Source organism: Emydura macquarii, unplaced genomic scaffold (assembly GCF_026122565.2).
Source record: "Emydura macquarii macquarii isolate MOO-44397 ecotype Brisbane River unplaced genomic scaffold, CSIRO-AGI_Emac_v2 contig_295, whole genome shotgun sequence".
Classification (NCBI taxonomy): domain Eukaryota; kingdom Metazoa; phylum Chordata; order Testudines; family Chelidae; genus Emydura; species Emydura macquarii.
Genome location: NW_027130432.1, coordinates 11,865,756 through 11,878,014, shown reverse-complemented (window position 1 = coordinate 11,878,014; position 12,259 = coordinate 11,865,756). Strand labels below are relative to the sequence as shown.

At 43.6% G+C, this 12,259-nt stretch overlaps 1 protein-coding gene across 1 annotated transcript in view; it reads right to left on the bottom strand.

Annotated features, from left to right (window-relative positions):
* LOC137154572 (uncharacterized) overlaps nucleotides 1-10,966 on the bottom strand; it is a 72,074-nt gene extending 61,108 nt beyond the window's left edge. Inside the window, exons 1-2 of the mRNA XM_067550302.1 lie at nucleotides 10,878-10,966; nucleotides 9,472-9,544 (exon numbers count right to left, since the gene is read on the bottom strand). Of these exons, the coding sequence (XP_067406403.1) occupies nucleotides 9,472-9,544; nucleotides 10,878-10,966 (162 nt within the window). The remainder of the gene's footprint in view (nucleotides 1-9,471; nucleotides 9,545-10,877) is intronic.
* Between the last annotated feature and the right edge of the window lie 1,293 nt (nucleotides 10,967-12,259).

Sequence of the window (12,259 nt, the reverse complement as noted above, 5' to 3'; positions counted from 1 at the left end):
TCTGGGGGTGCAGCACCCCCTGGCTTGAAGTGGTTTCCATCATATATAGGGCCAGCACAACAACTGCATGATTTCTAGATTATTCTTGGACATTGTATTTTTGGAGATCTTTCTAATCCATCATGAAAATAATTTTCTGATTGTGTTGATCTTTCACCACTAACAAATGCTAAACCACAGGCATTAAAATGAGCATTTAAAAGTTTGTCAAGGTGGAAAGTAGTATTAGAAAGAAAGTATGTGCATTAATTAACAAATGAAGGAGGAAATTAATGATAGCTCACAAGTAACTGAGATACCAAATTTAAAAAAAAACTCTTTAAAAAAGTCACGTTCTAGAATGTAATTTATAGATACATGTTGCTAACATCCATGATTTATGAACAAATTTTGGCAGCCAAATCTTACAAATTGTTCAGATTGGTTTGGGTTTCTGTGCACTGAAGGTATGATAAATACAAAGGATTAAGTTGGAAAGAAGTTTCTAGTGGGTTGCTGTAAGGATTTGAGAGAGTAAGCATCACTTCAATGAAATCCACTGAGGTATTAGTTTGTGAGACTCTGCCCCCCGCAGAAATATTAAAGAGTAAATACAAAAGGAGCTAAGATTACTTACCGGTTGGCAGAGAAGGACATACAGCACAGCAGACGCACAGCTACAGAATGCCTGCCTGAGGGCAGCAGTTGCTTGTATCTGCACATATAAAGGACCAGCAGCTCCTCAAAAGGTATTCTGGGAAAAAGATCCTAGAAATATGCAACCCGGGGGAGATTTGGTAAGATCAAGGCATTCACACTATTCATATGTAACAGCCTATATGGACCAACCTGGTACCCTGACCCATTATAGGTCAAGAACGATTCTCCCAGACAAGTGGGATTCAATGACAGAATAAATGGCCACACTGGGATACTGCTATTCACTAAAAAATTAGAGAGCTGGAGGGAAAAATGGGAAAGTTTTAAGTGTAATTTAAACAATATTTGTGGTGTAACTTCACATGCTTATTTCTTCACAGCGGGGAAAGATTCCAGGTGGTCATTCTTCAGTGCTGCTCTTGCTGCCTGAAACATCCACAGCTGAGCTGTCTGGGAGGATAATCGTCCCTTGAATGTGCCTGGGGCAGCAGCACTTCTCCACTCTGCCTGAGCAGCCTTGTGTCTACTGGTGTCACAAGGCGCTTGCTCTTGCATTTTTAACATGTCGACGTGTGAAGGGGTGGGACAGACCATGATGAAATCTGGAGCATCTTCAGACCTAGGCACAGATCTTGAGAGCTTCCTTCCTCCCACCACCAGCTGAGTGGGATTGCTTCAGGTCCGGAATGAAAAAGTGCTGCAGAGGCTCCCAGTGCTGCTATTGGCTCTGCCAGATACACCTCTGCATTTTTACTGCTGAGTAAAGAATAGGCCACTGAGGGGAGGAGGGAAAGGAGCAAGCTACATCGCTCCCAGCTGTTATGAAAATTGGGGAGAGGGGGCTTCTGCCCCACCCCACCGTCCCTAAATGGTGCCCCTGAGCAGAGAATTGAATCAAAATCTCCTGAGTCCCAGTTTAGTGCCTTAGCCATAATATTTAGTTGGGGGTGTTGTAACCCTTTGCCATTAATAAATCTTGGGGTTCCTTTTCCATGTGTTACATGACTCAGAGAATTTTGGTTCTTAAACAGCATGACCCCAAGTGCAGGACTGCACTGAAGAGGGGATGGGGCAGACCTATGACCTGTGCACAGACAAAGAAGTGCCGTTAAGAAAGACAATCTCTCTCCATGGCTGAAGTGCCTCTTTCCCAATTCCCACCCTTGCAGCCGCTGTTTCCCTTCAGCTTCTTGACATGAGACAGAGTCTTTTGCTTGTTCAGCTTTTACAGCATCTGGACTCTCACTTCACCTTTCCCCCCCACCGAACACACTGTTGAGCGTGTGGTCTGCAGTCCTGGGCCCAGAACTGTGGTTAGCCACAGCCACAAGTCCCTTTAATAGAACTGAGCATCACTGGTGATTACCCCTTACCTCTGTCTCTGCAGAGCTTCCATGTAGCACACTGCCTAGATGCTCCAGCCTGAGAGGCAGAGAGAGGCTTGTTCTCATTTGCATTGGTTTGTGTCCTATTTTGGTATCTTCCTGTTCAGCCCCCAAAACATCATCACCTACAAAGGCCATTAGCCTCTCCCAGGACTCCGCTGTCTATTTTCAGATATCCCGACTACTTCAAAAATGTATTTTAAGGGTGAAGAAAGCATTAGGTCAGTAAAATTAAGACACAGGGGGTCAGATTCTCTTCAGATGTAAACCGGTAGGACTTCACTATATTCAACAGAGCTACGCTGATTTACACCAGCTGAAGATCTGATCCACATCATTAACTGTAACAGGAAGCTTAGCCATGGCAATGGAGGTTTTAACACCTCACCATGATTGTGGACACAATGGACAATGTGACCATTTGTTAAGTGAGAGGTGAGGAAACTCTCATTGAAAGATATTTTTAAAGCACATCCCATGCACAGACTGCAACGGAGTAGGGACAAAGCCCAAAGAAACCCTGGGATCCCACATGCGATGGTGGCTGGTGCTGGGGAAGGAGAATCCCAGCAGCCTGCACCCACACTGAATGGGGCAGAAGCTCTTTCAGTTCTCCTTTTAAACCTGCTTGTGTGAGAGAAGCCACTGCTTTCCACTGATGACGTGCGAGTTAAAACAGTTTACGCTAACTCATTTTGAAAGTCTTGTTACTTCCATTTACTGGAAGTAGATTAAACAAACGAATCTCACAATGATCCTTTTATATCTGTCTTTATTTGACTCTTGTCTCTTTTTTTTAAAAAAAAAACCAAACCCAGACACACTGAGCGGTGGGGCAACTGAGAGATCAGGTGCTACATGGACTATTTTTATGTAAGAATGTATGCATAGTTCCCAATAACCCATCTTGTATTACATGAAAGGACCCATATTCATGGGTAATTTGATATCATAAATGTTATGTTAAATCCTTGGAAAGTACTTGTATTCAGAGAGAAATCAGCACAGAACACACAGAGATGCAAACCCATGAAAAGTCTTTATTGAACTAACATTAAAACCAGCCAGGACTGGCTGAGCTATCCCCTAATAGTCTAACTATTGCCATGGCAACAAGATAAACTCTGTTGCTACAGCAACCGAGGCAATTAGGCAAGACACAAAATACACAACAAGAAAGGCCAGACTAGAGGGCTTGGAATCTATGAAGGGGCTGGCATGGGATTGTTTCCTGGCCCTCCAATCCTCCTGCTGGACTGGAAGACAGGGTGGCTTGTGAACTTGCAGGGATGCAATGCCTGTGTTTGCAAATCCCATGAAATGCTCTGGACATCTGAAAGACCCAGGGAGACAGTTTACAAGAATTTCCCTTCTTTGAAGTGAAACCTTTCCATGTTTATGACTTAGCTTGATGTACCCATTTCATACGTGCAATGATTCTGTGGGGAACCGTGCAACTTAAACAGCTCAAACCCCTGACACAGGACTTCACTGAGGAGAAAAACAGAGCAGTCCACTTGCCTGTGCAAAGGAAAGAGCTCCTGCTGAGACACTCTCCATGGCTGCAGTGTCGCTTTCCTGCTTCTTGCTGCTGCAGCTGCTGTTCAGCTCTTTCCCAGGCTCCCCTGAGAGAGATGCTTGTTTGCATTTTCTGGTGCTAGATACTCACTTAACCATTTGTTTCTCTGAGTCTGTGGCTGACGGTTTGGCTTGCTGCCCTGCAAGCTGAATTCTGCTCAACCATGGCTGCAAACCCCTTTAATAAATCGCTCTGTACGAGTGCTGATTGGCCTTCATCTTTTTTCTCAGCTGAGCTATAACCTCTCAGAATAGCTCCCACTGGGGAGGCAGGGCTTGCTCTCACTTGTATATTGTCTTTCTTCTGTATTGCCGCCAGCATCTAACCATTTGCAGTGGCCTTTAGCCGTTTCCCAAGGGTCTGTCTTTTTTCCGACATCCCTCCTACTCAAACACTCTTTTAGGGCTGCGAGTATTTGGACAATAAAACTGAGACAAGGAACCAGATCTTCACCTGGTGTAAATCAGCATGGTTCCAATGCAGACAATTGAAATACATTGTTTTACACCAGCTGAGGATCTGACCCAAGGCTTTAACTGTAAGATGGGTTTCCAGCAAAGTACTCGGAGAGTTTACTGGGACTCCCAGCTTGCACTTGTGGTGCTGAGCATGGAGGACATGAGCATTCGTTGAACAGGTGAGGAAATTGCAATCGCTTTATATTTATAGAGTGTCCCATCCGTAGACACAATGATCTCAGATGCAATGGTGCCTGGAGCACAACTAGGGATTGGGGGAGGAGAGCGGCACATGCTGGAGAAACACAGGAGCCCAAATTCCAGACTGTGCAGCCAAGAGGCCATCCCGGGTTCTCCTTTAACACCTGTTTCTGTAACTGTGGAAGCTACGTGTCCTTCAATGGATGGTACGGAGCTCAGCTGGGTACATCAGTGAAATTTGACAAAGCCTTTTAGGTCACTTCTCATGGAGGGAGATGAAGAGAGAAACCTCATTGGAACCGCTCACATTCTGTCTTTATTTTGCTCTTTCAATAAATGAGAAACAATACAAAAATGCAGTTGGGCAATATACAGGTCAAGGAATGTGCTGTTTATACACAGACATCTTAATATATTGTAGTGGTACATCTTACATTGAATGATAGGACCCATATTCATTTAGGAGAAACATTTATAAAGGGGGAAGAAAGAGAGAGAGAGATGAAAAAATAGAAATGAAGTGTTCCTTACTCTTGTTCACTCTTTTGTTGCTGTTGAGGGGAAGGGAAATCCTTTTGTTCCCCAAGTGAAGTGGGATGAGGGGTCTAGGAATAAACCTAACCCCAATTTTGTTTAAAAATCCTCAAAGGAACCCAGATTTTAAAACCTCTTACCCTAAGGGAAGGCAGATCATCTGCGACCACTGTGGAGCTCTTGGACATATAAAAGCAAATTGCCCCAAATTTAAGGTCACCCCTCAGTCTGCAGCTACAACCCGACTGTGAGTGCTAATTCTACCACTGTGATCCCAGAGGAAATTGTAGAGGAGGAGAATGGCCGCTCCTAGAAACTGTATTAGGACTGAGTCTTGGGAAGGCAGTGAAGAATTTAGGAAGAGTAGCAGAGTGAATAGCATTGAACGTACAGGCTGGAGTGATGTGGCATCACATGTCACTTCAATTAAGGAAAGTTTGGTAAGGGAAAAGGACAGCCTTCCTGGGAAAAGTCTAAATATTTCAGCTTTGGCTAATTTTCTGTAACTGTGCCCCTGCTAAAGTTCACCTTGAGTGGGAGGATTTTAAGGGTGATGTTCTTGTAGGCATCAGAAAGTTTCATAGGTAATATTTTAGCCATGTCTAAGCATAGTAATTTTATAACCCAATCCCAGATTCATCGGTGCTATCTGTGGTCAGCAGGGTGCGAAAGAGAGGGAAAAGCATACAGAAGCATTTTCCAATAATAATCATTGCAGCTTGTTGTTTATCTGAAGTTCACAAAGGCATTTGAACCAGTCAAGAAAAAAATTAATGGAGCTGATCATATCCATCAAGAGGTAAGAGATGCACCTTCTCCTAGCACAGGAGTGGAAATCAGTGAATCTATTTCTATTTTCAGGTGAAAGAAAGGCAGTTCTTATTTTTCAAGGGAGGAAGATTACAAGATATGGCTGAACTTAAGGATGGTTTCAGACAGGTAATGATACCAGTCCAGAAGCAAGAAAAGCATCTTATGACTGCAGTTTGGGAAAAAGGGAATGCAGCTATTTATATATCATTTATTAAACAATTGGTAGCTGGTTGTACCTCTGAAAACCACAGCTAGGCAATGGAAAATCACTGGCAAGGTGGTGAGCTTAGAAGCCCTGTGGAAGCCAAGTGAATTGTATATAAAAACACATTTTGACGGATGGCTCTGCATAGCTCAAAAAATAATAAATAAAAATTCTCTGAAACATTGATGTTTACAGGGGATCATAATTCAAGATGTGAGGAGACAGGTGACCATCCCTGCCAGGAAGAAATGGGTAAAAGCGACTGTCTTAGGGAAGAGGTAAGACATGCCTAGGCTCATAGCATCCAAGTGGATATCAATGGGTCTTATTAACTTTCAGGTAGAAGAACTGTGCTGTCCAGCTGTAAACATCCCTGCAGATCACGGACCAAGGAGGTGAGTTTTAAGTTTCTCTTATTACCAAAGGAATCTTGTGCAAAAGCAGCACTCACAAATCTAATCATGAATAAATATCAAATATTGATCATTACAGCAAATTGTACTTCTCCCGGTAGCAGAGCAGAAGGCTGTTGTGCTCTAGAAGGAATTAATTAAGCTGATCTATCCATGTCTGTTAGTAAGAAACATCCATTTCTGTAATGTTCAAGTGGAAATGAATGGATCCCCAGACTTCCAGATGGGAGCAGTGCATCTGAACTTTGAGAATATAAAAAGAAAAAACTCCAGGAAGTTCTTAGAAGAGCTGTGATGGTCCTTATTGAAAGGAAAAAAGTGAAATGAATCACTGCTGCCAAGAGGTAAAGAACTCACCTTCTCCTGACTTTCAAGGATAAGTTCGCGGATCTGGTTATTCTTTCAAGTGAAAGAAATGAAACTCATCTTACATGTCAGGAGATGAATACTGCACAAGGTAACAAAGCAATATGACTGGCCCACTGAGCAACCTGTTGAGAAGGGAAGAAAGCACTTTTTCCTTGTAGGTAAGGAATAGTTCAGGAACCTATGAAATCTGCCCAGTTTGACAAATTGCAGCTGAATGTACCTCTGGTCAACTAACCACAGCCTCGGGGAGTATTTCTGTATTGGTTATTTACTAAGGGAACAAGGTTGGGGAAAGTACTATTAAAAATTCTGGAGACCACAAGATTGATTATAAATAATATTGTAGGAAAAATTGATTGTTACAGCTGACCTCACATCACAAGACACATGAAGAGCTGAAGGCCATAGCAGACAACAGGGATTCATCTTTATCAGGAGCTAAGGAATATACCTACTTATAGCATCCCAATGCAAATTAAATACTTTGGTTTTCTTTCAGAGGAAGAAAATGCAGCTTATGTTATATGTCAAGAGGGGAATGCTGCCAACTCTTGTAGTAATTAAGAACAAAACAATGTATGCAGGCAGAGCTGCTGAAAAGTAAGAGAAGCATCTTGTCACTCTATTCATGGAGAAGGAGAGTAGCCATCTATCCCCAGCAAGTGTTAAACAACATAGCTTGTTGCAACTCTCCAAATACTACAATGCTGAGACCATTCCTGGCAAGAAGATGAGCATTTAATATGCTATTTTGCCACCTAAACTAAAGGAAAAATAATCATTTCAATGAAAAGCCCTACAGACATCAAACAAATATCTGTCCAATATTGATCGTAGTTCTCCAGATGTCAGGAGAGCAGTGGGTTGTGCTTTTCAAGAACTAATTAGGAAGCTGATCATCCCCTTTCGAGAGGTGAGAAATACACATTCTCAGAGAAGTCAAGTGAAAATAATGGACCTGGTCCTTATTTCAGGTGGAAGAAATGCAGCTGATCTGATCTTCCAAGACAGGAATTCTTAGAAGTTGATAGCAAACCACTTTTGTTGAGCAAAGGAAAAATGGAGCTGGGTGCTGGCTACAGGTTGGTAACAACATCGGTATTTAGACATCTCAGTAAACAAGAGGGCAACTGACCACAGTTGAGAAGTGAGCATTTGAATTGCTCTTACATTGCAAGAGATTAGCTGTGCTGCTGATTCTATTTGTGCAGGATTGTTCGTTGCACTTTATTGTTCTTTAGAAGCACAGGAAGAAGATACGTGAAGTGGATCATTCCTGTTATGAGGTAAGACGTGCTCCTTCTCATGGCAATACTCTAGAAGTCAATGATTCTGGGTACATTTTCAGATTCTTCAGCCATTCAGAGGAGAATACCACAGAACTGATGACAGCCATTCTTGCTGAGATGTAAGAAAAGCATCTCCTCTCTCTAGTCAAGAGACTACCCATCGAGAATTAAATATTGCAGAAGATGTTACCTCTCAAAATGAGAAGACTTCTCAGATCATTACTGACAAAGAGATGAGCATTTAATGTTCTCTTATTGCTAAATAAATCGGATGCAAACCAACATTTCAATGTAAGACTCGCAAAAACCTGAAAATATATAGTAATAATAAAGTATCTTTCAAATACTGATTATTACAGCTGCTGGGCATCAAACTGTGGGAACAGCTGGAACATTTATGCCAGGGAGAGATACAGAAGGTGATTGTGCCATACCTCATTCCATCGGAAATGAATGGATGAGACCATACTTTCAGGTACAGGGAATGCAGCTGATCTTACCGTTGGAGAGAAGAAATCTACAAACTGTTGACAAACTGCTCAGATCAGCAAACTTCTGAGAAGAAAGCAACACAGCTGATTGGAACAGTGACCGGATGGGGAGTAAGGGAAACTGGGACTTTCACCTATAGTACAATGAAGCTGGTGGTATATCTGAAGAGCAGGGATCTAGGATTAGCTGCTAGTGGATGAGCAATTGAGCTGTTTGTAATTTTCCAGATGACAGTGGCACAGCTGGCCAGGAAAAGTAAGAAAATGCTGCTGTTCTTACATTCTGAATGAGTGCTGCAGTGCACTCAGTGATCTCACTTATTGAGAGAAGAAAGCTACAAGCAGCTGACAAACTATGTAACTGAGCAAACTTCATAAAGAAAAAAGAATTGCAGCTGATCGGACCTGGGACTCGATCAGGAGTAAAGGAACCTGTTATTTTTGCCTGCACAGCAATGAAGTTGGCTGTGTACCTGAAGGGAAGGTATATCTGTTAGTGGATAAGCACTTGAGTTGTCAGTAATTTTCAAACTGACAGTAACACATTTATCACAAGATGACAGTAACACAGTTTCTTACAGAAGTGTAAGAAAATTGCTGCTATTTGTGGCTTCTGAATAACAAACAGCACAGGTAGGTCAGGCTTTGTCAGGTTACGGATCAGAGAAGGTTGGCTGTTGTAAGGGGGAAGCAGTGGAGCTGTCGCCATCAGTTAAGAGTGCAGCTGGATGTATGGGCAAAGGTTCGCAGTGCATCTGTTTCTGCTGTGGTTGGTGTTGAAATCCACCTGGCAAGAGAGCAGGAGCAGGTTGCAACTATAGAGAGAGGGCCTGAAAGGAGAAGTTACTTCAAGGGAAGAGGTAAGCAATGCAAGAGGTTGTGTCTGTAAGGATTGATCAGTGGAGCTAGTCTTAACTGTCACAAGTCAGCAGTATCTGGTTGTATCCATGAATATTAATGAAGGTACTGATTGATATCTATCCATGGAGGGATTGCCTGTTGTAGCCACCAAGGCTAAAGCAGTGCAGCTGTTCAGAGCGGCCAGCAGGGAAACGATGCAGCTGCTGACAGTTCTGCTGAAGAAATAACCTTCACCTTGATAGCCCTGTTGGAGGAGTCAAATTCGTATCTGTTCACCCGCCGGGAGAAGGTGAACAGCTGGTTCTGTCTGCCAAGATGGAAGCAATGAAGTGGGTCGTACGCTCATATCTGACAAGAACGCACTGGAGTTTGGCTAAGACTGGGACACCGACTGTATCTCAGGGTGGGACGGGACAGGGTGTGTAACCATACTGACCAATGGGTACTTTCCCACTGTGGTCCTTGCTTATGTGCACAGGGTCAAACTGATCGCCAGGTTTGGGGTTGGGAAGGAATTTTCCTCCAGGGCAGATTGGTCAGAGATCTTGGAGGTTTTTTGCCTTCCTCTGGGGCATCGAGCAGGGACCAGCCCTTAGGGCCAGTTAGAAACAGACAATAAAAAATGAGAAAGTGAAATCTGTCGCCTTTCATCATTTATGTATTTTTACCAAAAGAAGCACACACTGTGCCTTGCTCCCTTATGAATATCACCCTCCCCATCTCTCTGCAGGCAGGCCCCTCTCTCCCTCAGTGTAATCACAGTAGCAATTCCCATTTGTTTCTTCTCTTTTTTTCTTTTCTTTGGCTTTATTTCTTCTCTTTTCTCCTCCCTCTCTCCTCTATTTTATCTTGCTTTTGTCTGTGTCTCTTGTGTTCCTCTCTTTTTCTGCCCTCTCCTGTTTTCTGTCTTTTTTCCTCTGTCTTTTCCTCTTTCTTTTTCCTCCTTTTACTTCCCTGCTTCTTCTCTGGAGACACTGTATAATATCAACTCTGAGGAGACAGTCCCAGGGCTGGGAAGTATGATGCAGGGATAAGACAGGGGAGTGGGCCACTTCAGAGCCTAAAAGAAGATGTCACTGAAAATGACTGCTCCAGGGGGTTAAAAACTGAAGGAAAGTTGGGGCTCATGAACAAGCAACCAAAAGCCAGCTGGGCAGATGGAGGCGATGTAAACCTGACTGACCCATTGCTTCCAGGATCAGAAAACGCCCTGCTATGATCTCCAACTGAATGGTGATCCCTGGCTTAACAGCACCACCTCTGCACCGCCCAGTTGTGTCGGTAACATCCCAAACATGTCCCACCATTGAGCTATAATTTCAAGAGACACCAGGAGAAAAATCACTTAACATGCTAAAATGCTCCAAATCCTAAAATGCTTATCCTTGGCTTTTATCTCTGTGGAGAAGCCCAGATTTTCTTCACGATGGGTCAGCCGTAAGAGGGCCTGAACCACAGAGGTCAGAACCTTAGACAGACGCAAGGTTTTACGGTCAGTGCCCCACATGCTGCCCATGGAATTTGTCAGCCAGTCAGAGCCACCCCAGACAATAGATCTGTGCTCCAGATCCTGAGGTATTTTCTACATTCAGCGTTGCACCAGTGGTGTAGTGGTTAAGAAAAGAAGTTGGTAAACTAACCTTTTTGGTGCTCCAGGCCAGGCAGTGGCAGGGTAGGCACTATGGGTGTAAACGCCATATTCCCCGCACACGCAGTGAATAAACGCCATATTCCTCAAATGAGAAGAGGTAAACTCTGCTAACCACGTTTATCCTCAGCAACACCACTGCATTGCACCATTTTAGTTCAATTGCTTTTAAAAATCACACTTGAATTAAACCAGTGCACGATACACCATGAATACTCAGACTCCATTTCTGCCCTGAGTTACTATATGGGTACTATATGAGTTACTATATGGGTTGGCTATCCGTGGCTCCATAGTTAGGTTGCCTTCTACTTCCATTACAGAAAGTTCTTGCATCCTTTTTTGAGAAGCTGTAGCTCCTCCATTCTTTGCAGTGTAGGAGAAGGGACAAAGTCCTGAGACTAGCGAGATCCTTTTGCCTGAAATTCCCTTCAGACTGGGCCGAGTTATACATTTTTGAGTTGAAAAACATAAACTACAAGATCAAGAACTCAGATCCCCTGAGCGTGACACGTTCTGCAGTGTTCACGTGATCACAACCACATGGGCTCAGAATAAGATCTGTTCCCTTCTTATAGAATGGCAGTTTAACTGTGCATCAGGGCGGCCATGCAAACTGCATCACTGAACACCATACAGGGTTAAAAAACATAAGACCCAGTACAGAGCATAGTGCTGGGAATGTGACCCCAGAGTCTGCAGTGTGAGCAGATGGCTATAATTTCCTCCTACGACATATTCTGATCCACTCTGTACCTGGAGGACCAAGAACTATATGTGTGGAATCCTGGCCCCTTTGTCATTTTGCTATTAACTTCAACAGGGCCTGGATTTGTTAGTATAACTTGTCTCCCCAGTGCTGATGGCACAAAGTCACGGGCTAGACACAGCAGGGCAAATCCTGAGGGGGGCTGAGCACCAGCAGCTCCCACTGGTTTCAAAGCATGTGCTTAGCACCACATAGGATCTGGCTCACTGTGTCGGTAGTGGAGTATTCAGCCATGAAGCCTGTGACAGACAAAGGGCTGGACACACAGGGAGACAGGCAGGGGATGGGGATTTCAGGTGAGCTCTTTCTATCACAGGGAAGCACTATATGAGTTTTGCACCATGCAAATAACATGGAAAAGGGGTGTTAGTGACTTAGGAACTCTACTAGCTATGATTTCATTGGATGATTCCAGGGGCTTGTCTACACATGACTCCTGTTTCAGAGTGGGGTAGATCAAAGAGCACTACAGCGCTTTCAGTGTCCTGCAGCAGGGTTCACACAGACACTTGGTGTGCAGCAGGCTGGTGCGGGGAATATTTACACCCCAGCTTTCCGCATATGAAATGTTCGTGCAGACAAGCCCTCAATCTGCCACCTAACTG